Source organism: Psammomys obesus, unplaced genomic scaffold, assembly GCF_907164565.1.
Source record: "Psammomys obesus unplaced genomic scaffold, mPsaObe1.curated_primary_1811, whole genome shotgun sequence".
NCBI classification, from domain to species: Eukaryota; Metazoa; Chordata; class Mammalia; order Rodentia; family Muridae; genus Psammomys; species Psammomys obesus.
Window position 1 is genome coordinate 15,418 of NW_026590261.1, and position 27,994 is coordinate 43,411.

The window sequence follows — 27,994 nt, forward strand, 5'->3', positions numbered from 1 at the left end:
TTACCCTTTATTTTCAGAATCTCGAGCCACCATTACAAACGTTGCATCCAAAACAGGCCAGAATTCATTATCAATGTGCAGCTAAAGAAGAAAGAAAAGAAAAACAAAGTTGTAAAGAATGCATTTACTGGGAATACCTACCACAACTGTGACAGTATACATTATTATTATTATTATTATTATTATTATTACTATTATTATTATTTACTATATTGTATAGTCAACACCTTGTGTGAATATGGCTAAAAATGTCAGACCCCGAAGAACTGAAAGTACTCTAAACTTAGGTTTTATCCAGATATTAATGTCAAAATTAAAACCCATACTACCAGTTGAAGACTGAAAAAACTGGCCAGGTGTGGTAGCACATACCTGCAGTCCCAGCAACTTGAGAGGCTGAGGCAGAATAGTGCCTGTGAGATGGAGCTAGCCTGTTGGGTTTCAGGCTACCTTGTGTAATTACAGTCCTATGTGACTATAGTCCTGCCTCTGAAATAAAAACAAAACACTGAGAAAAATTTCCAGGGTATTCAACAGCCAAAACATTGCGAGGAAATCCAAAGTGAAAAAAGAAACTAAGAGGATAGCTCATATTGGGACTCATGCCTTTCAAGGTCGACCAGGATCCCACTAAAAGGGCTCTACAACTCTAGTAAGTCCACCTGTCCTTTTGATCAGAGAGGGTCTGGATCCAGAGGTTAGACTCTAACCAGTGCATAGCCTGAAGAGACATTAGACAGGGAAAATTTAACTAAAGAGTGGAAAGAATTGGTACTATTAAACTCGATTAAACAGAAATAAGGACTGTGAGTACTATGCCAGTTATCAGGATTTATTCAAATGAATGCCATTAAACATGCCGTTCAAGAAAAAAAAATGACAAATTTCAGTAGTCTCTGACTAAATCTGTGGTGGGTTTTTTAATTAATTATTTTATTTTGTGTGTATGGGTACTTTGCTTACATGCATGTCTGTGCAGCTAGTGCATGCAGCATCTTCAGAATCCAGAAAAAGGTACAAGAACCCCTGGAACTGGAGTTATAGGCAGTTATGGGCTGCCACGGGAGAGCTGGGAATTGAACTCTGGTCCTATAGAAGAGGAAACAGTGCTCTTAACCACAGCGCTATTTCTCCAGCCCCAATCTGTGGTGTTTTAACCAGCCATAAAAAAGGCCATATTCTCTGTCCCACTAGCTCTTCAGCTCTTATTATGTTTACCATTAAATTATCTTCAAAAATATCCATGTAATGCCCACTTCTGTGCCCTCCTATCTTGATCCTAAAACTTTCTTATTGATACTCTCTATTTTTCCTATTTTAATTACAACCTTCTTCAGAAAGTCTACAGAACACTCCAAAAAACATCCAGTTCAAGTACAGAACTCAGGATCATAAATTTAAGAACAGAATTAGCCTTATATTTTACAAAGATAAGATAAATGGTCTGAGACAAGACCTTACAAAACTTGTGATCAAGGAAACAAAAGGGATTCCTTAAAGGCTACTAAGTTAGTAGGAGAATCCTAAGCCTGAAACCTGAAGGGGCAGAGGCAGGTTGATCTCTTTGAGTTCAAGGCCAGCCTGGTCTACAGTACAGGCTACAAAGAGAAACATTGTCTCGGAAAAAAAAAAAAAAAGAAGGAGAAGGAGGAGGAGGAGGAGGAGAAGAAGGAAGAAAAAAAGGAAATGGTACAACAAAAGCAGCACTGCTGAAGAAGGGAGCAATGGGAGGACAACAAAACGAAATTTTGATTGAAAATGACATAATGGGACTAGTGAGATGGTTCTGCAGGTAAAGAAAGCCCTTGCAGTGCAAGCCTGAAGACTTGAGCTTGAATGCACAGAACCCACATAGAAATGTAAAGAAAGAACCACCTTCACAACATTGTCCACTGATCTCTACACAAACAAAAAAGAAAAAAAAAACCTGTCATAATGAGAACTAATTCTTTTTATGTTAATATGTAAAATGCATCCAAAAGGGGGTAACACTTGCAACTGTGTGGAAAACCATGTCATATATTGTGCTCAGTGGAGTTCTAAAAAACAGAGCTCTGCCTCTCTATAAATAGGGAAACTACTTAAAGCAAAAACGCCCTTCCTCTGAAGAGAAGTTTCACTGTTGCCCTTTTCAGGACTAAAGCTACTTAAGTTTTTGAAGTTTCTCCTCAAACAACTAGAGAAAACAATTCAGATAGCTCAGATAACTCCTATAACAAATTCCAATTACTGATACGGGGTCTATATGTTGATCAATTTCTTTTGTTTTGTATTTTGAGACAGGTTCTTACGTAGCCCAGGCTGGCTTTCTTGAACTTGCTATGTAAGCAATGATAATCTTGAATTCATGATCCTCCTGCCATGGCAGGACAAGTCAGCAGGCATCAACACCTTCAGCTGCTTAATCAGTTAACTAAATATATATATATATATATATATATATATATATATATATACATATACATATACATATACACATATACATATATATATAACAAATATATATATACATATACATATACACATATACATATATATATAACAAATATATATATATATATATATATAAATATATATATATTTGTTAAGAACATCTGTATCACCCTGTCCAAGGTTCAGAGAACACCATGGAAAGAGCTGGAAGATGGGAAGGACGGCTCTGGAATTCTATGCTCTGAACATGTCATGGCTGCTGTACTCATGAACTCAAAGAAGAGCTGGTGACCACAGGAGACCTGCATAACACTGTGCCTATCAACATTCCACCGTGAAAAGGAGCTCCTGGCACTTAATGGCCTATCAACAGTGCAAAGGAGCTCCTGGCACTTAACGGTTGCTGTGGAAGGAGAAGTAACATTTCTCCACGGCATAGCCACTGGCTAAGTTTGTTCATGTTCCAGGAAATAACCCCCACCTATGCTTTTACATGTAAATCTAATTAAATCCAGTGGGTCACCAAAAATTTACATGAAAATAGGAGGAGGACTTGGGAAAAAGAAAGGAGGTGGTGGGAGGGAATCCAGAGAGGATTACAGTGTCTGTGTGTGAATAGGTTCAAAGCATATGATTTTATATGGAACTGTGAAATACTAAATAACTATACTTATTAAAAGCCTACAACAACCACAAAGTGCTACCAACTCCTAAACAAGACGCTTACTCTGGCCAAGTCTGACAAGGAATTCCGATGTTTCTAAACAAACACTTAAAAAAGAGAGTCATGGGAGACAGACTTCAGCTCATTTAAAAGGGTAGCTCCAGCAGGTGACAGACTCCAAAGAACTACTCACAGTGTTTACCTGTGAATAATAAAGCCCAATTTTCCACTAGTGTTTAAGATGAGACACAGGAACCCCACTAAGACAGTTAAGCACCAATCAAGAATTTACATTTTGCATTTGCAAAATGGACCACAGGGGATCAGTTCAGATGATCTGAAAACCTGGGATTCATAGTTCCTAGTTTGGAATTATTACTATTAATTATTTGTGTTTGCCATTATCCGTGCTCCACCTGGTAAATCATTTAACTACCATTCTTAAAGACTCTTAAAGACATTCCTTGACCTTCTTACCTGTATCCAAAGATATTTTTGTTTTTGTCTAGGAAAGAAGAAAGACTATAGGGAAGGGCTCTCTAACTTTAAGCCACCTCATCCAAGGAGAAATGATTTTTCTATTTCTCCAGTGAGAAAAATAAATCCTTCCATTAGGTTGATCTTTATCACATATTTTGTCATAGAAATAACAAAGATAACTGGGCAGAACAGATAGCTCCATAGTTAAGGGCATTTGTTGCTCCTGTAGCCTCACACCATCCGTCAGTAACCTCAGTTCCAGGGAATCCAACAGGCATGCGTATAGTGCACATACATGCACTCAAATAAAGCATTCATGCACGTAAAGTAAAACAAAACAAAATCTTAAATAAATAATAAATACAGCAGAAGTAACCAATATGGAAAACTGGTATCACGAAGATGGTTGTGATAAACCAGACTGTGAAGTTCTTGGATCCTTGAAAATGACTGACAGGTAGAATTTAGTTTGGAGCATTGGGCTAATTTAATGGGCCATTCAGCAGACCAGAATGTTATTGGAAATGTGGATAGTAAAACAGTGTTCATGGGGTTTCAGATAGGTATACGGCTTCTGTCAGGAGCTAGACCAGAGGATATTCATTTTGTATTCTGGCAACGAATCTTGCTCATTGTGTATGTATATATCCTGCAATCTGAATGACCCTTAATTCAAAATTAATGAGATAAAGCCCTATGTAATGGCACTCACCTTTAATCAAAGCACTTGGGAGCTAGAGGCAGGTGGATGTCTATGAGTTCCTGGACAGGCTGGTCTACAGAGAAAATCAGGACAACCAGGGAGAGACTGAAAAACATGTCTCAAAAGAGCAAAATACTAACCAAAATTAATGAACTGCAGCCTTATACAGGACATCTGTATCATCACCCAAACCAAGATACACAGCAGAAGAAAGGTTAAAAATAATGAAACAGCTGGGAGGCGGGGAAGAACGCTGTGAAATGCTAGATATGCTGTGGCTGTTGCATTTGTGAGCTCACAGCAGCTACGGTTATCTGTACAAAACAGGCTGTCAACATTCCATTGTTGATGGGCAGGAGCTACTGGCAGTTAATAGCTACTAGGTGAGGGAGGAATCATGTTTTCACGGGTGGAGCCACTAGTATGTGGCCTATTCTCCAGTAAGTAATCCCCCATCTAAGCTCATGGAAGCAACTCTGACTTAAACACTGGGTCTTAAAGGAAGGGGACTTGTTGAAAAGGGGTTCAAAGGGAATCGGAACAGAAAAAGGTAAAAATGATCAAAATACATTACATACAGATAGATATGTGTATAATGATGCCACTGCATGCCTCAGGTACTAGACATGGAGGTACAGAGTTTAATGGTTGCTCTGATGTGTTTCAGTCATGTTAACTTCTTATTCTTCTCTTTTGAAACTTGAAATGGGAATGTTTAACATATGGCATTGTAGAATAAAAGTATTGTTGTTTTTTGATTTTATAGAAGCTCACAGCTTAAATGTTTGCCCTGAGTTTCAATGGAGACGTCAAACTTTTTGAAGTACTTTTTAAATTGTGTGTGTTTGTGTGTGTGTGTGTGTGTGTGTGTGTGTCCATGTGTGTCCATGACTGCTGAGACCAGAGGTATCAGTTCCTCCTGGAGCTGAGTTATAGGCCATTGTGAAATACCCAGACTGGGTTAGGAAACCAAACTCCAGTCCTCTGTAAGAGTAGTAATCACTGTTTAATGCAGAGCCATCTCTCCAGCCCCTGAGACAAGGGACTTTAGAACAGACTTGAAACTGTCAAGACTATGCGGACTTTATAGCTGGACTCAATACATTGTGCTTTATGAGAGATCCATGAGCATTTGGGGGCTACAGGTGAAAAGTTACAGTTTAAATAGGAAATGCTCTAACAGACTCATGTGTTTGTTCCTTTACTTAGGACTCGAGTCTTTTAACACTTGATCTCCAGCTTGTGACACTATTTTGGGATGTCATAGAACTGTTAGGATGGAGACCCTAGTTGGCAGAACTATTTCACTAGAACAGACACTGAATTGAAGAGTTAGTTCCACTTCTGCTTCTAGACTGTGCTCTCTGATTTGTTGTCTGCTGCCATGATTTGAGTAGCCCCAGCCATATTCTCACTGACAAAAATGCTATGCTACTACTATCCTAAATGGACTAAAATACCTCTGAAATAGAGCCAAAACAAATCCTCTCTCCTTTACTTTAAGCTGATTTTGTCAGCAACTAGTTATTTTGCTACTGCTTGGATAAAACACCATGACCAAGACAACCTATAATTCCAAAGGGAAGAGTCTGTTATGAAGGAGGAGCATAGCAGCAACTATGATGGCTGAACCACAAGCAGGAAACAGAGAAACAAACTAAAAATGGCATGAGTCTTTAATCTCTCAAAGGCCATTCCCAGTGACGCAAATCCTCCAGCAGGGCCACATCTTCTAAACCTACCCAAACTGCACTACCAAATTGGGACCCAGTATTGAAATGCCTAAGACTGTGGAAATATTTCTTATTCAAACTATCAGATAGGTATTTATAGCAACAAATAAATCATATAGAGGACAACCAGGAAGTGAAATATCTCACAGTGCACAGGCAGGTCTTTAGAACTAAGAAATTTCCTGGATAAAATGCCAAAATAGTTCTTCTGGGAAATACTCCGTAATATATCGCAATTATTTATTTATGTGGTTGTCTCCCTATGATATGGCGAGGTACTTGTGGACTGGGACCATTTTCCTTCACATGTACAATGCCAAAACTAAGCAGAAATACTGGCAGATAGATATGGCATTAATGTTTTAAAAATTAATGAGCTGGGGTTTTCATCAATGGACCCTTGTAAAATACAAGCTTTAAGAGAAAGGAACTTTGTGTGTTTTGCTTGCTGTTGTATACACACATCAGAAGGGATGCTCAATAAATGACTGCCAAATTGATTTCATGAATGGACATTGTGAAGTGTGTTCGGTGACTGAAACTATGGTTGAAAAGTATGCTTAGATAGTAGAAGAGAAATAAGTTTGTACAAAGTTCTGTAGGACAGAGAGTATCAGGTGTCAGGAAGAAGAGACAGAGAACAAGTCTTGAAAGAGGAGCAAATGTTCCAAGCTGGAAATGTCAAAGAAGGGGTGGAGCCAAGATGTGACCCCAAAGCACAGTGGGGATGTACACAATCAGAGCACTAGACAGTTCAGGTAAAGGAAAAAGCATTAACGGAGACTTGACTGCTAAACAGTCACATCACGATTTACTATAATTAACACTTGCCCACAGCCATATGCCTAACAGGCAGCAGAGCTGGGATCAGACCCAGGTCTATTCGAAAATGAGGCAAAAGACCATCTCTCTGGAATTTCTATGCCACCTATCTGGCACAGAAATATTGCAAAAGTTATGAGTTATCAGTCAAACAGCCAACAGGGAAGGCAAATTTAAAACAAAATTTTGGGGCTAGGCATACAGCTCAGTTGGTATAGTGCTTGGAAGAAGCCCTGGGCTCAATCCCTAGTATGGCATAAACGAGGAAAACTGGCACACACTTGTAGTCCCAACACTCAGGAGATGGAGACCAGAGAATCAGAAATTCCAAGTCGTTCTCAACTACACAGCAAATTCTAGGCCTGATATACATGACACTTTATCTTAAAAAAAGAAAAAAGGTTTTACTTGTTTGACAATGACTTGACTTTTCATTCTTTTCTCCCTCTACCTCTCTTTCTCCTTCCCTCCCTGCCTTCCCTCCTAGAGTTCTGTATCTATTTTCTAATCTAGTTATACATGATTCAAATAGCTGGGGTTCCCTGGAATGTAGGCCGTAGGCCAGGAATCTACTGTATTCAGCAGTGGGCAGAGTTGAAATTAACCAAGAAATTTAAGTGTCTACAAATTATAGACTCTTTCACAGAAACTTTATAAGTGTTTTATTATTTTCAAAAGAACAAAAAAAAAAAAAAACTCGGCTTTGCTATCAATTATGTAAGTATGGAAATACAATTCAATCACTTTAATATAGTATTTAATTTTTAAAAATTATCTGGTAGTTAATGCAGACATACCTAATGGGTCAGAGTGCTGGGAATTAAGTGGCTGTTGAGTATGCAGCCCTATATAAGGACATCTATATCACCCCACCTCCAAGGCTTGAGGAATACGTCAGGAAATGCAACAGAAAAACTGTTAAGACTCAGGGAATGGGAAGAAGTACTGTAAAACGCTGCTTCCTCTTCAATATCTGGCCACTACTCTCACAAAGTCACAGCAGCTGTGGTTACCTGCACTAGAGCTGCAAGAGATAGGGACCTTAAACATTCTACCAGGGTTACATGAGGGGCTTGGGAGGCCCCACCTCCCCTTTGGGAGCCACTGGCATTTAATGGCTACTACTGAGGAAGGAGTCCTTTTCTTCAGTTGTGTAGCCACTGTACCAATAAATAACTCCTTACTCATGTTCAAGCTAGCAAACCTTATTAAACTCAGTGGGTCACAAAAAAAAAAAAAAAGACATAAAAGTATGACGGGTCCTAGTTGGAAAGGATACAAGTAGTTCAGTGGTACTCAAAGGGGGCTAAGAGAAGGTAATGGCAAAAACGCGTGTTCAAAATACCATATATGCCTTTTTAAAATTATCAAATAATACATTTTAAAACTATAAAGGCAAATTTGTTTGTTTTGACAATTGCTATACATAGCAAGCTTCAGACTTTTTTTGTTTTTGTATTTTTAGTTTTTTTGTTTTGTTTTGTTTTTTTGAGACAGGGTTTCTCTGGACAGCCTTGGCTGTTCTGGACTCACTTTGTAGACCAGGATGGCCTTGAATTCAGAGATCCATCTGCCTCTGCCTCACTGAGTGCTGGGATTACAGGAGTGCATAACCGAGCCTGCCTGAAAATTGTTTTTTACAAAGAGGTAAAATGCTTTAGAATTCTATAGTAGAAAAGAATGCATTTGAATAATAAGTCCACTGACTAGCACATCATGATTAAATAAATCACTCTTAAGTTTTCCACAGTGAAATACTGGGTAGACTCTAAGTTATTTGGTTTCTGCATTGATTAGTCTCTGAGTTCTGCTCATTAGACACAAATGACTATTAAGGACTGAGGGTAGGGATGTAGCTCTGTAGTGAAACATTTTCCTGGTACATGCAAGAACATGAATCTGATCCCCAGTACTACAAAAAGAAAAGAACTGAAGGGTGTCTTTCATTCCCCAAAAGATACGAAGAAGTTCTAAACTCCAAACCTGCAGGTGGGAATATTTGAAAACAGGGGCATTATAGACATAATTACATAAAATAAAATAAATGCCAGGTTTAGCAGCTCATGCATGTAATCCCAGCACTTGTGAAGCTAAGGTAGGAGGATTGCTATGAGTTTCAGAACAGCCTGTGCTACAGAGTGAGGGTCTGTTTCCAAAAAACTAGCCCAGACATTCTGACAAATGCTTATGTTCAAGCACTTGAGGAGTAGAGGCAGGAGAATCAGGAATTTGAAGCCAGCCTACACTATAGGAAATGAACTTGTCTCACAAAAACAAAACCCCAAAACAAAACAAAAGCCTCCAACTACTTCTGTACAGTTGCCTCACTAGCTGTGCCAACAGCAAAGCCACCACCAGCTGTTTTACCATCAGATACTAACACATTCTTGAGGACCAGTTCAAAGCCAACATGGACTACATGAAGTCCTCTCTCTCACACACACACAAAAACAAAAACAAAACAAAACAAAAAAACACATACAAAGCAAATAAAGTGTAATTAATTAAAAAACACAAAAAAAACAAAACAGAGTAAAATACAATGACTTCATATTGAAGCAGAGTGAGCCTTCAATGCAATATAACTAGCATATTAGTAAGAGAAAAGACATAGAAATATAGACACATGAAAACCATGCAATGACAAAAGCAGAAAAGCCTCCTGAAGCCAAGAAGAGGTAAGCAAAGATAATCTCCAGCACGTTTCTTAGGGAATGTGATTCTGCTGTTGACTGCTTGTTCTGGGAATAAGAGCCTCTAAATTCAAAAAATAAATTGCAGGGATTTTTAAGCCTCCAGTTATAGTACTTTTGTGGTACAGCAGCCCTAGGAAAGTAATACAGTAATTAATCGAATTCACATCTAATATATCTTAGAGTTCTGTGAAATCCTCCAGGCCAAAGTCAGAAACAACAAGCAACTTAATGTACAGCTGTATGATTATAAAGTAATATACATTAAACGTAAATAGCAGATAATGTGTTTTTGTGCAAAGGAAAAATGCTAATTTTCCTTGAACTGTTGATTGCTTCAAAGCTGTAAACTTCATATCTGTCCATGAATATAGACAGCTTTTTTCCAAGTGAGACTAGCTGATTATATTTGAACAGTGGGGGATCTTCGGTACATACACACCTGGAACATTTTCATCTTCACTTCCATGGATGTCTTTCCAACCCAGCTAACATGGCCAGTGAACTTAATGTCCTGTTCAGGGCTTAAGCTCTGTTTACACATATCTGCAAAATAGAAAGTCAAGATCCATACAAACCATATCAGAAAAGTCTGTAGTATACGTGGACAATATCATTTGAAAAGCTGACAAGTCTTATCTTCAAAATTTAAAACAAAAATTGACATACAAAAAAAAATCCACAAGTCTTTCCAGAAATTGGAGACCATACAAAGACTATAAAAACTGGAATCAAGTATAACTCTTCCATTTAATTATATAAACATGTTATATTCTAGATAATTTCATATATACATTAAAATCCCCTACAAAGAAAACAGTTTTCCTCAATCCCAATAATACTTTATAATTACTGAAAATTCTAAGTATGCGTGGAAGCTGATCTTGCTTACCAATCTTGTCCACCAGGGCTGTAACTATTGATAAAGGAGACATCTTGACAGATTGATCTTGGGTGTGCATGTAACAAATAAGAACTGTAGGAAACCAGAAGAGCATAAAAGAGAAAAGCGGAATTATTTCACCCATTTACAATTCTCTCTCTGAAACTGACAAAAGGTCTTATTTTCAATAAAATCTCTTAATACTCAAGTAATGATCTTATCCTAGAACCAAAGACTTTTTCTTATGGTTAATTGAGACAAGGTTTTATTCTGTTGCCCAGGCTGGCCTACAGCTCACTATATATATATTTATCCCAGACTGGTCTCAAACTTGTGGTGATTCTTCTACCTCATCCTTCTAAGTACTAGAATTACAGATGTGAGCCTCCAGGCTTGGCAAAGTAATTTCCCTCCTTAAAACAATTCATTTATTTAATGTGTATGTGTATGTGCCTAAGTGTATGTATTTGTACCACATTTATGTTGGAAGCTACGGAAGTCTGTCCTAGTTGATGTTTCTATTGCTGCAATGAAACACCATGACTAAAAGCAAGACGAGGAAAAAAGGGTTCCTTGGCTTATACTTTCAGATCAAGATCATAATCCATCACTGGAGGAAGTCAAGACAAGAAGTCAAGCAGGGCTGGAACCTGGAGGCAGGAGGTGATGCAGAGGATGGAGGGTTGTTGCTTGGTGGCCTGCTTAGCCTGATTTCTTATAGAAACCAGGACCACGAGCTCAGGAATGGTACCACCCACAATGGGCTGGGCCCTCCCCATTCAAGCTCTCCCCAATCAATCACTAATTAAGAAAATTCCTTACAGTCTGGCTTACAGCCCAATCTTATGGAGGTATTTTCTTAATTGGGGCTCCCTTTTCTGTGATGGCTTTAGCTGGTGTCAAGTTGACGTAAAGCTAGCCAGCAGTTGGTCAGAAGGGGGCAATGGATTCCCTGGAACTAGAATTACATACAGACAGTTTTGACCTGTCACATAGATGTTGAAAATTAAACCTTACTTCTCTCCAAGAGCAGCTAGAGCTCCTAACTACTGAGCCTTCTCTAGCCCCTGCTTTGTCTCTTAGGTGGATGGGATTACAGGCCACTCTACTATACCTGACCTCAAAGATTTTATAAACTGAATCAGTCTGAAGATCCTAAACTCTGACTCTTCTCTTACTTGAAGATTTAGTAAGGAAACCAAATTCCAAAGTGAAGCCCCAACAAGCAGCTTGTCATCACAGCAATCAAAGTAAGAATTGAGGACAAGTCCTACAGTATCAAGCAAACACCACAGAAGAGAGAGAGGAAGCACAAGGACTCAGTTGCCTGTTTCCCTTCCAGTTCTTTCCTAATCATGATGCTGTTGTTTTACTCAGCTATGCCTTTTTCCCAGTCACACTCTTGGTTTCCACAATGTCTTGCAATCCTCTCTATACTTTCTATATTGGGTTTGGTTTTTTGTTTGTTTGTTTGTTTGTTTGTTTGTTTTGGTGGTAGTAGTGGTTTTTCAAAACAGGGTAGCCTTGGCTGTACTAGAGTTCACTCTGTAGACCAAGCTGGCCTCAAACTCAGAGATCCACCTGCCTCTGCCTCCTCAGTACTGGGTGTAAAGGCATGCACCGCCACTATCTGACTTATTTTCTATATCTTAACACACATTATATATTTGCCCGGTATGGCTTTATGTGCCTTACAATTATGAACTCATTTAAATTTGCATTACAGCATGCATTGATTGGTGCTCCTTGTTTCCCACCATGATCTCCTTAAATGGGTCTCACCCATCCTCAGGGCAAAGACTGCTCAGCAATACTTGCTGAATGACAGTTACTTCTTCCATCCATATACCCATTAAAAGATATATTAGGGCATGAAATGTTAAAGGTTAGAAACTCCATTTAAAATCTTGTCAGGTTCCCAGAAATCTTTGTGTATCTGACCTGTGATCATACTAGTAGAACTGGAGCTAAAAAGATTCAAGAGATAAAAAAAGATAGATGTTTCCTGCTTAGATGAGAGGGAAAAACATACAGCAAGAGGAAAATGGACCAACTGCATTGAAATGCTGTTTGTCTGTTCAGAGTTGGGAATTGATTCCACACATGTTTAACTAGCACTCTATCACTGAGCTATAACCCCCAGACCAAAATGCTGAATTTGAGAAACCTAATAGGACATTCAAAGGATGATACAGGAAGATAACCTGGAATTTAGGGGAAGTCAGGAAATGTAGTTGCACATGCATTCAGCATACTCATAGCAACCGAAGGGCTCAAAATAATTGAGACTATTTATATAGAATGTGAAAAGGTAGCCTTCAAAGGTACAGAAGACAAAAACCTTGGAACAGCCAACATTTAATGGATCAACAGAGAAAGAGGAGCCTATAAAGACTAAAAAAGAGTAGCCAAAGAGACCAAGAATGGGGTGGGGGATTATCAGAAATCTCAAAAAATATCAGGTAAGCAAGGGGAAATACTCTGTAGTCTGTGCAAGGAAGGGGGCAATGGTGAGTGTGGTAAGAACACTTTCCATGGTACAGAAGAGGAGACAGCAGAACAGAGCAGTCTGACAAAGTCATGATAAAGGGCAATGAAACAAAATGACTTCTAAATATTTCCAGAAAAATGAGCAATGAAGGGAGGGGGAAAGAAATTGGAGGAGTATTTAAGAGAAGGGGATTTTATCTACTTTTAATTTTAAAGATGGAGAATTTTGATATTTATGACATGAGGAAAAAGTCAAGTTGGGAAATGGTTTGGGATACAAAGAAAAAGGCATAAGTGATATGGCAAGCTCCTTGAAGAAACACATAGGAGTATTAAGAGAACAAGTGGAAGGGACTGGCAGTTGACAGGAGGTAATGAGGGAGAACACAAGGATAGAGTCAGCCAGTACTAAAGGCACTTGTTGCTAAGCCTGATAACCTCAGGTCAATCTCCAGAATGTACAAGGCGGAAAAGGAGAACCAATTCCCACAAGCAGTCCTTTTGATTGCCTTTTTACACACACACACACACACACACACACACACACACACACACACAGTAAGAATTTTAAAAAGAAAATTAAGGGTAATGGCAAAGGAGTTTTTGAATAGAAGGACAGTTAAGTAAACCAAAGTAAGATATACAAATATAAATGTGTATAATTTTTAAATACCAGTAAGAATTTTTAATTAACCTAAATGAGAAGCAGTCTCCTCTAGGGGGTTATAGCTCAGTGATAGAGTGCTAGGTAAGCATGTGTGGAATCAATTCCCAACTCTGAACAGACAACATTTCAATGCAGTTGGTCCATTTTCTTCTTGCTGTATGTTCTTCTCACTCATCTAAGAAGTCTCATTTCTGTACTTTAAGAGATATCAGGGTCTTTCTTCAAGCCCTTTACCAGCAGTTAAGTCTGAAAGTCACTAGGAGGGAGTAAGAAAAGCAGCCTGGAGCGGGGAGCCCAAGTGGCATTAGTAGGATGGATACTCAGGGAGATGGAAAAAGCAATGGAAGCTTGTTGCAGCTTAAGCACAACGAAGAGGATGACTACGCAGAAAGGACTTGGTTTTGGGGTATCAGAGTCCAAGCGAAGTAAGGGACGTGACCACGAGGAATTCTGGCAGTGGCCCTGGTAAATGGGTTACATGCAGGAAGCTGGTCAAGTTGGTAAATATATTAAGGATAATGGAGTTAACTGGGAAAAGAAATTATAAATATACAAATGCAAACCACAGAGTGCTAAATTAAAGTTGAAGCCACTAGTTTCCATATACAAAGAGATCAATTAAGTGAACAAATGTCAATGGACATATGTGGACCTAATATCCCAACTCACCCAAAAGAGAGGATACAGGAATAGTGACAACCAGCAGCAACGGCTACTCTTAGCACACAGACCTTGGTTCCTAAATGTTCTCCACGAAAAAGAACTAGGATCCCCTGGAAATTTGACTAACTGGCTGGCTGGGCCAGAGGGAAGAGAAGATGAATCTAGAATGTCTTACTGGTCAGAAAGTTAAGAAGTGCTCAAAGAATGATGGAAGACACATTTAAAAAGAATCCAGGAGGTCATAGAGAAGGCTCAGTTTTGTTTTGTTTGGTTGGTTTCGTTGGTATTTTCAAGACAGGGTTTCTCTGTATAGCCTTGGCTATCCTGGGCTTGCTTTGTCAACCAAGCTGGCCTTGAACTCACAGCTATCCACCTGCCTCTGCCTCTCTTAATGGTGGGATTAAAGTTGTACACCACCGCACCCTGCAAGAGATGTCTTTCTTTGTAGGAAATTTACACTAAAATACATGGTGGTCTGCAATTTACTCTCTCACCTAAGATTCAAGGAAAATAATTCTTTATAGGGCATCTGTAACTTGTCTTTAAAACTCTTAAAAATTGTAGTGACCCAATGAGATAATTTGGGGTGCTTAAATGGACATAAGTGAAGGATTATTTATGCGAAAACAGCACAATACGCCGGTGACTACACCAATGAAGAAAATGTCTCAAGCTAAGGGAGGGGATGTGATCCCAGCACTTGGGAGGCAGCGACAAGTGGATCTCTCTGAGTTCGAAGCCAGCCTAGTTTACAGAGCTAGTTCATCTAGTGCCATGGCTACACAGAGAAACCTAGTCTCAAAAAAAAAACAAAAACAAAAACAAAAATAATAATTAGAAAAAAAGAAAACGTCTCTTCTTTCCCCAGCAATCATTAACTGTCTCTAGATCCTCAGGGAGGGGTGGGGCCTCATAAGTCCTTTCTGCCTAGCAACAGTTAACTGTATATAGAGCTTCCTTGAGAGGCAGAACCACCTAGATCCATTACCTCTCTATGATGGAATGCCAAGGGCCCACTGTTATAGAGGCCCTGTACAGTTAGTACCTTGCTGACAAGAGTGCAATGGCCATGTCATGCCTACAAAATAGCATTCCCTGACATTGCAGATAGAACTACATCTAGAATGTGTGCTTAACATGCTTGAGGCCCTGGGGTCAATTCCCAGGTTCAAGTTAGTTGTAAATTTTACAACTAAAAATGATCATAAATAAGGCTCATTTGGATGGTAACTCAATTAAAGAGAAATCTATATTATAAGAAAAACAATATGACAATAGACTTTTTTGCCCTTTTAGAATACCCTCATATGTGCAGGGTTAAAAAAAAATGCCCCTTTTTTCCAAGAATTCATTGTCTACTTGAAACTGTTATTAGGAATACAAATACCAGTACCTCCTAAGCTGTCAAGATCCTCAAGAATCCTGCCGAATCTGTGAAACACAACAAAATATGAATTAAATAAAAACCACAATGATTTCCTATAATTCACCTTGAGATAAAGAAAGGGCTCTAAAATTGACTGTAGTGATACTTATACAAAACTATACTAAAACTAGTCATACCTTTAAATAGATGAACTATAAGGTTTATATCTCACAGTAGTTATTTTAAAAGAAAAAAATTAAAAACAAATGACAACAATGAAAATAACAGTTCTACCTTACTGTGTTTTGAACAGTCAAATATTTCTCTCGCAGTGAAGGATCACTACCTAATGGTAGGAGAACTTCAATGTAACTGTCCTTCATTTTCCTCGGTGGTAGGTCTTTCTGCGACTTAGCCAAAAAATTATCAAGTAACTTCCTTTCTTCCATTGCTTTTACGTGGTCTCTGAGAAGAAAAGGTAAGGTCATCAAGCAAGAACAGTGCTGTCCCATAATTCCAGTACCCATCCCCTCAAACAGAACAGTCAGACAGGGTAAATGGAAGAAACTTCTTCACTCCTTTCCCATGAACCAATCGGGGAAACTGAACATTTCTGATGACATTTTAGGGTTGTAGATAAGAGTCTCATGCTCTACCAACTGAGAGAGCTGGAAACTAGGCATATGCCTAAGAAACACATACTTAGATATAGATACATCTAAATGAGCCACATAGTCAATGGATCAAAAAGTTTTTCCAGGAGTCTGAGATATCACCCAGTGGTTAAGAGCACTGGCTGCTTGCACAGAGGACTCAGATTTGACACCACTCTCACAAAATGGTTCACAACCATCTGTAACTTCAGTTCCAGAGGACCCGATTCCACCTTTTGCCCTCCTCATGCACGGCACACACTTACTGCACATACATAAATGCAGGGAAAACACCAATCCACATAAAATATTTTTATGAAATAAAAGGCTTATCCACCAGGTGGTGGTAGTGCATGCCTTTAATCCCAGCACTCGGGAGGCAGAGGCAGTGGATCTCTGTGAGTTCAAGGTCAGCCAGGTACAAAGCAAGTCCAGGACAGCCAGGGCTATAGAGAGAAACCTTTTCATGAAAAACAAACAAAAAAAAAAGGAAAGAAAAGAAAAGGCTTGTTCATACTAGCATACTAGGTTCGTAGTAGAACAATTGCTTGGCGTATGCAAAGTCCTGAGTTCAATACTAAGCATGAGAAAGGAGAAAAGACAAGAGACAGGATGATAACTGTCAGATTCTGTGTCCTATCATGCTCATATTTGTTCTCATATTCTCACTTTCCTCTTCCTTTCTCTCCTCTTTGTCTCTTTCTCCTTCCTCTATCCCTACCCTTCAGTTTCAAAAAAGAGACAAATGAGAGAGAAAAAAAAAAAGAATGATATCCATAGAAAGTATGCAAAGCAGAAATGAAGGCAAAAAGGAAGAAAACATTTTTTGTTATTGTTGTTTTTGTTTTTTTCGAGGCAGGATTTCTCTATGTAGCCTTGTAGCCTTGGCTGTCCTGGACTGGCTCTGCAGAACAGGCTGGCCTTGAACTCACAGAGATCTGCCTGCCTCTGCCTTCTGCAGTGCTGGTATTATAACCTTGCCTGGCTCAAGAAAGCATTTTTAAAAGACAAAAGAATAAGGAAAAATAAGGGTAAAGTAAAAGACAAAAGAGAAAAAAAAAAAAAAAACCCAGGAAACTAAATGTTAACTGCACAATGACATAAGAAGTCCTACTATGTTTAAAAGATAAACTATTATTGCCAAAAGTTAAGCTTATAAAACATACTCAAGTCAGAGAAAAAAGTTAAATTGAGAATGTGAAACACTCTCAACACAGATAGCTTAGCCCTTTGAAAGCCAAATTCCTGGGGGGAAATGTAGATGTGAATTGTCAATTACTTTAGATTGGGTAGAAAAGAGTCAAAAACCACCAGGTGCAACTTTTAAAAACTTTTGTTGCATCTTGACATTGTTTTAAACACGTAAATCCTAGTCTGACCACCTCCTCCTGCACCCCATGAAATCTTTAGACTTCTACCAGGACCTGTCCTACCTGAATCTACCCACAGGTACTTTTGCTCCAGCTTCACCACCCAACTCTATACCCAGATGTTGGAGGTCCTCCTCTAGGGTCTAGCCTGGTGAATACCTCCTACAGCCCTATCCTTGTTTTTCTGCAACCTACCACATCTATGCCAGGTCTCACAAGCAGTACTTTGGCCTAGTCTGCACCTCAACCAACCTCTAGTCTTCCTCCAGGAAGCAACCTATTTGCAAGTCCCTTCTGGGGATTTGGCTGGTGAGTGCCTATCCATCCAAGCCTTTTCTCAACCTCCCAGACTGAGCTGGGGTCTCACAAACAGTGCATCACCTTGGATCTGGCCTTCCCTGCCTTCTCAGCAAAGGAGATCTAGGCATGGGCCAAGAGCTGCCCTACCCATCGCCCAAACCACAGAACTCTCCCAGACCATGAACCTTTTAATAAAGGGGTCAAGTTACATAATATATTAAAGTCAGAAGACTTGACTTCAAGTTCCAACTCTGACTTTCAGTTTCATTGTGTGTAAAAATGGAATATGTCCGAAGAATGTCACAAGGTTCCTTATGAGAATCAGCAACTACATCTAAACAAGTTTTGATAATGCACAATATAAATAAATCACATTCTTTCACAGTGATGATGCAGCAACTGATTTATACATTAAGATTTTATTCCTATCAGAAAAGCCCTGTCTCCACACAGTACTCTCCATCCATGAGAGAGGATCAGCAACTAAGCCTACATATAACTTAGTATGATCCCTTGGGGTTGAAACACAAAAGTACATACCTCCAGTTTGTGGATACACCTACTATCTCCCGCAGCTTATTCCGAACTGAAAAAAAAAAATAGACTTTACTACATGGAACAAAGAAATAGGGAATGTGGATTAGGAAAAGATGCTCAGGAACTAAGTAAAGATGCTCACATACTCAAAAAGCATCAAAAAATTCATGAATTCCCATTCAATACCACGACAAACAGCTCAGGAGAGGGATCAGGCTTCTGCTTTCACAATTATACTGTTTCCTTAGTACAAATTAACATACTTCTGGGCAATTACTGAGGCTTGTTTATATCTATCCATATGACTCCCTGTCTTCAATGCTAGGATTACAAGTGTTTGCCACCACATATGGTTTTTTGACATGGGTACTAAGGATACTAGTCCATAGCTTGGTAGTAGAACACTTGTTTGGCATATGCAAAGTTCTGAGTTCAATACTAAGCATGACAGGGGAGAAAAGGCAAGAGACAGGATGATAACTGTCAGATTCTGTGTCCTATCGTGCTCATATTTGTCCTCACAGTCTCACATGTTCTTATGCCTGCATGACAAGTACTTTACCAATTGAGCTATCTTCCTAGTCTGGAAACAAAAGATATTTATAGACAGAATCTCCACTCACCTTCTTATAGGCAGTATTGGATTAAATTACTTAGTTCAGCAACTAATACTAATATCCAAAACTGAGTTGTATTGAAATTGATTTCTTAAGTATTTGCACTATTCTAATTAGAGCAGTTTAAAACAGAGAAAGGTAAAGCAAAGAGTGCAATTTAATGAATCAATGTCCACCGTGCAAGAGTGAATTAGCTTAACACAAAATATTAAATGCTGAAGAGAAAAACTGAAATTAATTACCACACACCATGATTCACATGGATAATTAAAACATGCCATATGGAAAAAGGGAAAGAATTAAATCGTCAGGAGCAAATTGAATTAGAAAATAAACATACAATATTTCAAATAATGTTTTTTCCTAGCATTTCAAAATACACATTCCAGCCATGGGAAAATGAATGTAGCTACATTAGTTCAATAATTAAATGATCAAAACCCAGTTATGGTTAGAAAAAGATGTAATCTCATGGAAGTGGTGGATTTTTTGTCAGAATGCAGAGTATACATCACCAACTTGGTGCACTAATTACAGTTAAATCATATAGAATCTCAAAAGATAACCATTAGTAAATTATCTTATTTCTGAAATTCCTCCTGAGTAAAAAAAATGTATACAAAATAGCCCAAACAGTGTACAGACTACTGATGCTCACTGACATAATATAGTTCTCACTAGTTTGGTTAGTGTAAGAGTGGAGGGGCTGAGCACCAAGAATTTTCAACTTTACACACATTCCTCTCTCTCTTTCTCTCGCTCTAGACCCTTTAAAGAGGTCATAATTTTAATGAGTACTCCTAATTTCTAAGGCATGCGAGAGTCTGCATATAATAATAGTAAGTGAAACTAACTGCAGTTAAGCATATATTAACAAGGTCTCTCTAACACAACTACAGGCAAGTGTTTAGGTTGGTACAAATAGCAGGCTCATTCCTTACTCGTGCACTAGATCTGTGGTCTAGTCTTCTGTACCTCTATACAGAAAGTGGAAATAAGAAAAGCTCAGTCCCCAAGGCTCCTAGGAACTACTCAGATTCTCACTCTGGTATCTACCTCAAGCTATTATGTGAACTATCTTCATTATTTTATAAATAAGATGTTTATGAAACCTCAACAGTTAACATGTATACCTCAGGGATGGAGAGATAAGACAATGGTTAAGAGCATGTGGCGCTCTTGCAGAAGACCTGAATTCAGTTCCTAGTTCCTATATCAGGTGCCTCAGAAACACTTGTTAAAAAACAAAACAAAGAAACAAACAAACAAAAAAAAAACACTGATGCTTCTACATGCACAGGTATTCATGTGCACATATCCAACACCACATATACAATAATTAATTAAATAAAAATCTTTAACATGCATGTTTCATTACCTCTAAACTATCATTCTGTGTACCTACCAAGGAAAATGGGCTTTTCTTTTTCATTTTTTTAAAAAAAATTATGTATTCACTTTAAATCCCTACCACAGCCCCCTCTCTGCTCTCCTCTGGTCCCACCCTTCAATCCTCTTCCCCCATCCCCCCAAAATGGGCTTTTTCATCATGTAGGCATAAAAGGTTAAAAACAACCAGGCTTGCCTTCACGTATGTGTAACGGTTCATGTACTTTGTACAGGGATCCTCGAGCCAGTCCTCTGCGATGAGTAAGAAGCCCCTTGTTCAAGAAAAAAAGCCTGAAAAAAAGAGAAAGCATACTTAAAATAGTTTCCAGAGCTGCTTCTCGAGGAACCTACAAGATTTCACCTTTTCCAGAGTATCTAGCCACATACCAATGTTAGTATATAGGAGTTTTCAGTCCCCAAGTATGTGATTTAAGCGTACTTAATCATTTGCATTACTTCTTTTGTGTGCTTTTGTGATGTGCAGCAGCCAGAAGACAACTTCAGGAGTCTATGGTAACCTACCACCTTGTTTTTGAGGCAGTGTCTCTTCTGTTCCTGCCATGCTGCAAACTCCAGCTTAGCTGGCCTCTGAGATTCTTTATGATTCTCCCATCTCTTTCTCTTATCCTGCCACGAAAATGTTGGGACTAAAGAATATACAGCTTGTTTTTTTTTTTGTTTTTTGTTTTTTTTCAATTTTTACAGGGGTTCCAGGGATGGAACTCACCTTGTCAGGTAAGTACTCTTATTCACTGATCCACCTTGACTGACTGCCTCTGCTTTTTATTTTTGAGAGAGGGTCTATGAGCCCTTATGCCTGCCTGTCCCCTCCCCCATGTGTGTGCCTGAAGACTGAACCTAGTGACATGCAAGCTAGACCACTATGCCTTCAAACTTCTACCCCTGCATCTACTTGGGTTTTATTTTTTAATTTAATTTTACTTTTTTACAATTTATTCACTTTATATCCCCATTGTAGCCCCCTCCCTCACCTCCTCCGAGTCCCACCCTCCCTCCTTCTTCCACCCTCCCCCTTCCCCAGTCCACTAAAAGGAGGAGTCAAGCAAGAGTTGTCAGGAAAACATTTAAAGACAGAATTAAACATGGAAAATTAATGGAAAGAGAGGCATTCAGGGAAAGGACAGACCCCAGGATAGGTGTGGATTTCTCAAGAGTTACCTAGCTTTTTGTTGTTGTTGTTGAGACAGGGTCTTACAAGGTCTTGGTATGTAGCTGAAAATGAATGACCTTGAGGTTCTGATCCTCCTGCCTCCACCTTCTCGGTGCTACAATAGCTGTGCCCTACCACACCTGCCACACCAATTGGAAGTTGGCAGGGATTTTTGTTGTTTTGTTTTTGTCATACTAGGTATTGAACCCAGGGCCTTAAAAATGCCAGGCTAGGGTTCTCCCACTGATCTATTGTATTCTCAGCCCAACTAATTCCTCAGATCTGCAAATAATCTGCAAAATATGAAAAAGCAAAAGATATGAACTGAACCAGGTTTAATCAATTTTGTCTTGATCTTTCCATTTTATTGGCTTCAGAATCCCACAACTAATTGGATAAGCAAATAAGCACATTAATTATGAACATTTACTTTGCTCCTTATTATCACACCATATTTCCTCAAAAAATAAGATCAAGTCAATTACAAACTAATCATCTTTGAACTATGAATCAGCGCTTTGGCACTCAAAGAAAAGTACTAACTAGACCTGTCTAGAAATGTCCTAGGTCCCTAGTGAAATAAAATGAAAGCTATGTACCCAAAGGGGCTTTACCAATCTTCTCAAAAGTAAACTGGGTAAGTTGATTTTAGCTTACTGTTGCCTAAGTGTTGACTCTTGGCCATATACTACCGGATCAGTAATAACATATATATCAGCCTGGTGTGGTGACAGATCCCTGTGAGTTCAAGGCTAGCCAGGTCTACACAATGAGTTCCAGGACATTGAGGGTTAAACAGTGAGACTGTTTCCCAAACACAGGAGCTTTCGTTCGTGCACACACACACACTAGAAATTAGCAAACTGATATGTGAAAGCACAGTTAGAAAGTTATAGAAGGGATCAAAAATACCAAACACTGGCAGGTCATTTCTTACTACATAATGTGAGCATAATGATCAAAAATACCAAACACTGGCAAGTCATTCTAGCTCAAGTTACTAGCAAATTCATACTATGTGAATATTCATATTATGTGAGGATAATGATTAACGAAAAATTACAATTTTACTTTTCCTTGGAGCCCAAGCTACTAAATTACAGTTTTCAGTGAAAGTCATTCAGTAAACACGTTGTTAAAATCTACCTACATGTAGTTTTGACAATTATGTGTTGCTAGAATCAGTCTTTGACCTTTCACCAAGCCAATTAATTCAGTTGCAAAAGAACACATAATTATGCATATTTGCTCACTGGAAATTTTAACACCTTAGCCATCTGGTCACCTTATTTAGCGGTGACATAATCCCTGTTGTCCCACTAAAACAGAATGTTTGTTAGAAGACTTTAGTATTTATGCTCTCTTTATTCATCATCAATAAGTGACTTCTTTTACACAGTAACCTTTCCCTTTTCTGTACTTTTCTACACAGATTAATATTCTTCTTGATCTTAATCTTCAAATTTGAATTTTCTCAGAATGTGATTTACATTTTCTATTTTTCACCATTGTACACATTTTATGTATATTCAAATCTATTATACATTTTATGTATATTCAAATCTCCTCTATCCTGCCATCTCATAAACTGGGGTTCATAAACAGAGTACCACCTAGTCTGAAATAACATAACAGAGGATGGAAGGTGATAAAGTCACAATCCTGGCAACCTGAGTTCAATCCACAGGACCCACAGAAAGGTTAAAGTGAAGAGCAGACTCTACAAAGCTGTCCTTTGACCACAACATGCATACTCTGGCACACATGCACACAAACACACATCATGCAGGTATATACATATACACACAGTATTTTTTCTAAATAGAAAGCACTGGAGAGATTGGGAAGATGTCTTGGTGGATAGGAATGCTTGCTGTGCAAGCATGAGGAACTGGATTCAGATACAAGCAACCACATAAAAAGTCAGGTGTGGCGGCATGTGTACCTATAAGCCCAGAGGCAGAAAATTACCAGGGCTTACTGGCCAGCCAGTCTAGCCTAAACGATAAGCTGTAGTCTCAGTGACAGCTCCTGTCTCATGGGAATAAGGCAAGTGATAGAGCAGGATGCCTGATGACCTCCTATAGTTTCTGTGTGCAAACATGGACAAACGAACACATACATGTACATACATCACCTCACCCAACATGTACACACACATATATAAAGAACATGTTGAAAAAAAAATCGCTAATCATTTCTATTGCTACCATTAACTGAAAGACAAAATAGCCCCAAATTGAAACCTCAGTAACATAAAGAGGGAGAAATGAATGCAGAAAAACACCTGCGTTGACATATTTGGAAAGTCAGTCTTAGGGCCCTAATTTACATGTGCAGCCTTAAAAATTGGGAAATACATTCAAAGGCAATTTGAACACTTAAAAAATCCACTGGGGGCTGGAGAGATGACTCAGTGATTAAAAGCACTGTCTGCTCTTCCAGAGGATCTGATTTCAATGCCCAGCATCCACATAGCAGCTCACAACTCTCTGTAACTCCACTTTCAGAGGATCTCACACCCTCACTCAGACATATGTGCAGTCAAAACACCAATGTACATGAAATTAGAAAATAAATTTTAAAAAAGCCACTGTATAAACTGAGCATTTAGCTAAGTAGCTTGAGTGCTCCTCTAGCATGCTCGAGTCCCTGGGTTCAATTTCCAGCAGATATAACACCAAAGATGACGGAACATGCCTGCAGTCAGTATTTGAGAGCCCAAAATATGTGTGCATCTATATTTAGAAATGTGTACATGCATGTGAGCATGTCTGAGTGACTGTGGCATCCAACACAAGGCACTGACCCTCCTGAGCTGAAGTTACAGGTGACTGTGAGCTATTTGACACAGGTACTGGGATCTGAACACTCAGGCCCTCTGGGAGAGCAGCAAGCTCTTAACCATACAGCCATATCTCTAATGCCTGAACTGTATATCTTAAAACTTGAAAAAAGGCGCATAGAATAGTCATATGAAGAACAGGTTTTTAACAGCTGTACCATATATTTGTGTTTTTAAGCTGTCTCACCTAGAACAACTTCTAGTCCTAAAGCTCCATTAATGGTAAAGAGTGCATCCTTTTCTATTTTACACATTACTACTCTATCTTTTTTGTTTTAGACAAAAAAATAACTTACAAATGTGTTACAATTGCTCACACTGTTCAATTCAGTACTGTGCTATAGGTTTACAGCCCCGGAGCTGTCAGTTCTATCATTTGGTCTAGGCTATTTCATCTGGGGTTGTGTAAATCCACTCTGCAATGTTGGATAAATGACAATAATCTCTTAACAGCACTGTGGTCAGAGCATTGCCCCACTGTTAGATGGTAAAGAGCTGAAATAAAAGAGGCGGAGGAATGGCTTAATCAACACCCAGTCCCTCAGTACCTCAAGATTACTTTACTAGCCTCCTTATCTGCAATAAGTCCACAGAGCATTGCAACATAATCCCAAGGTTTTAGAGGAAACTGCAAATGCATCCTTTAGGATACTCAGGCCACAGAACCCCGAGACTGAACCTTTGTAATGAAAGAGGCCCAAGAATCTCAACTTCTCTATGGCTTGCCTAGGGAGCCACAAAGTCACCTGAAGTTGTGACTAGAAACAGCCTGGCTCCATCCTAGGTTCCAAATATGGAGAAAATTGCAAAAAAAAAATGTTACTGCATTGTCAGTGCAAGGCTGGGGGTGTTAGGAGTGTAGGGGTCCTGCTAAGCATGAGTGAAGCTACACAGTTACAGCAGCACAAGCAAGTTTATTCTTTCGCCCACCACACTGAGGAAATACTTCTATAAACAGACTAAATCAAGTAGGATGACTGACGTGTGTGTGTGTGTGTGTGTGTGTGTGTGTGTGTGTGTGAGAGAGAGAGAGAGAGAGAGAGAGAGAGAGAAAGAGAGAGAGAGAGAAAGAGAGAAAGCGCTACACAAGCAAACACCAAATAGTCCAATCACCTCAGACAATCTGTACTCTTATAGGGATTACTTCTCTACTAGACATTGACAGAAGTTAGGGTTCAGTAGGACTCACAAGAAAGGAACATAAAGGTACAGTGCAGGTACAGTGCAAGGAAGGACTTCCAAATCGGGGAAAGGAGAGCTCAAGAAAGATCTGGTGGGAGCTGGAGAGATAGCTCAATGATTAAACCATTTCTTTTTAAAAAAATTCTTGAGATTTTATTTTATATGTCTGCTTGCATGTACGCCTGAGCCTGTAGAGGCCAAAAGAGGGGGTCAGATCTCCTGCAACTGGAGTCATTGAACCTGGGTCCTCTGGAAGAGCAACCACTACCCTTAGCCGCTGAGCCTACTCTCCAGCCCAGTTAAGAGTAGTTCTTGCTCTTATAGAGGACTGGGGTTTGGTCCCCAGCACTCACATGGTGGCTCACAAGCATCTGCAACTCCAGTTCCAGGGCAAGTGATGCCCTCTTCTGGCCTCCACTGGCACCAAGCATGCTTATGAAATACACACACACACACACACACACACACACACACACACACACACACAAAACATACATATGAAAATAAAATTTTACAACACTTTAAAAAGGTCTTAAGGAAGAAGACACAAGGGCAAGACTATAAAACTTGTTGAAGCCTTTCACATTATGTCTAAAGGTAACCATGACCTTCTTATAAGGACCTGTCTTTAAGAAGTGTGACACCAGCATAGATGCTGGTGGTTAGGGAGATAACCCACCTTGTTCAAGTGATGGCATGGTTCCCAGGAACAGTAAAGGCAGATGGAGGACCCCAGGAGAATTAGTGAGACTCACTTCAAGTCAGGCCCACCAACAGCAACATTACTTCAGAACCCAGAGCAAGCATCATTCTCTTGGAAACCAGGCAAGATGAAAAGAACTTGCATGGTGTGGGACAGCCAGATATGCCCTTCGGTCTAAAGACCATGGTCCTTAACTGTGCCAGTTGGAAAGATTAGACCTGCCAAAACTGCCCATGTGGTCCAAGGAAGTATTTTCATTACAAGGGCCTTGCTGCTTTTCAAAGGCATGTTCTAAACTGGGCACAAAATACATCTGTAAATCCCAGTACTATAAAAGTTGAAAGCTGACAGACTGCCATGGGTCCAAGGCCAGCCAATACTCCTTGGGCTGTTTATCTCAAGGCAATAAATAAATGTACAAATCAGAGCCGGTAGTAGTGGCACAAGCTATTAAGACCTGCCCTGGAGAGGCAAAGGCAAATAGACATATTTGAATCTGAAGCCAGTCTGGCTTACATAGAGCATTTTAGGCAAGCTCAGATTACACAGTGAAATCCTGTCTTAAATAAGTAAGGGGTTGGTGGGTTGGCTCAGTGGTTAAGAGCACTTGTTGCAATAGGTTTCATTCCCAACCTCCACATGGGAGGCTCGCCGCCATTCCAGGCATCGGGCATGCATGGAGTGCACACTCTCACACACACACACACACACAAGAAAAAAACAATAAATATCATAAAAATAAATCGAAAAAAAGTTTCAACATAAACAAATGAATCAGCTTATAAAAGACAAATGGTATTGTACAATGTTGTACAACGTGGTAACATACTTAAGTCAGATTCCAAGGGTGTCAAGCACATAACCTCCAAAATGTTTTTTCAAAGAGTAAAGGGATGGTAAGGAAAGGCGGAACTGAAAACACAGGCTTTTGGAAAAGGGGCTACCCCAAGATCCCAGCCACACCCCTGATGAGCAAAAGGATAGGAATTTCAAGGGAACACCCAACATCTTCCCTTCTAAAAGTGGCAGATGGCCCTAAAGGAGGGTGACATTCTTCCAGGCTAGGCTGGTGGTGAGTCTGGGTCCGGGCAGCTAGTGCCGTTTCCTCCAAAGCCAAACATCCACCGTCTCCATCCGGCTCAACTGCTTCTTCTGCCCCGCTAACTCGGTGTGGCAAAAGAAGGCGTGGATACCTCGGGACAGCGCCCCTCCAAGCCCTTCCGTGCCCTGCCACCTACCGCATCGCTGCCCGCATCATGGCACTCAGCCTAGCCACGAGTGGACAACTACGGCACTAAGAGCTCCTCACACTCCCGGGCGGAGGGAGACAGGCGACAGAAGAGCATAAGAGCCCAAGTCCAAACACCGCAGGACGGACTCTTGCTGCCCAGCTAGGCGCCTACGCCACAAGAGCACCAGGAAGGAACAGAACCATACTATAGGAAGGGCAGGGCTACGTTGCCCCGGGGGCGGGACTACCGCATAAAGAATGGCTGTTTGATTGGCCGGGAGCTGAAGACGGAATCAATGGAACGTCCCACTCGATCTGCTAGGTGGGGTCCCAAACTAATATTCAGACAGAACTTCCCCACCCCCCGTTGTTGAGTAAATGAATCGCTCCGCGTGGCGG

General features: G+C 39.7%; 1 protein-coding gene across 1 annotated transcript; it reads right to left on the reverse strand.

Annotated features, from left to right (window-relative positions):
- On the reverse strand, nucleotides 1-27,794 carry LOC129676399 (acyl-coenzyme A thioesterase 9, mitochondrial-like). The gene is made up of 8 exons (XM_055606741.1): nucleotides 27,603-27,794; nucleotides 20,660-20,754; nucleotides 18,461-18,506; nucleotides 15,892-16,062; nucleotides 15,625-15,662; nucleotides 10,421-10,504; nucleotides 9,971-10,074; nucleotides 1-81 (listed from the first exon to the last, which is right to left on the reverse strand). Exons 1-8 carry the CDS (start codon nucleotides 27,620-27,622, stop codon nucleotides 1-3), a joined length of 639 nt encoding a protein of 212 aa, XP_055462716.1. The 5' UTR covers nucleotides 27,623-27,794.
- Nucleotides 27,795-27,994: the final 200 nt, after the last annotated feature.

Coding starts and splice junctions, on each gene's coding strand:
- LOC129676399 (XM_055606741.1), bottom strand. CDS start 27,622: ATGATGCGGGCAGCGATGCG. Junction 20,755..27,602: donor ATGATGCGGGCAGCGATGCG/GTAGGTGGCAGG, acceptor TCTTTTTTTCAG/GCTTTTTTTCTTGAACAAGG. Junction 10,505..15,624: donor GGATCTTGACAGCTTAGGAG/GTACTGGTATTT, acceptor GGTTTCCTACAG/TTCTTATTTGTTACATGCAC.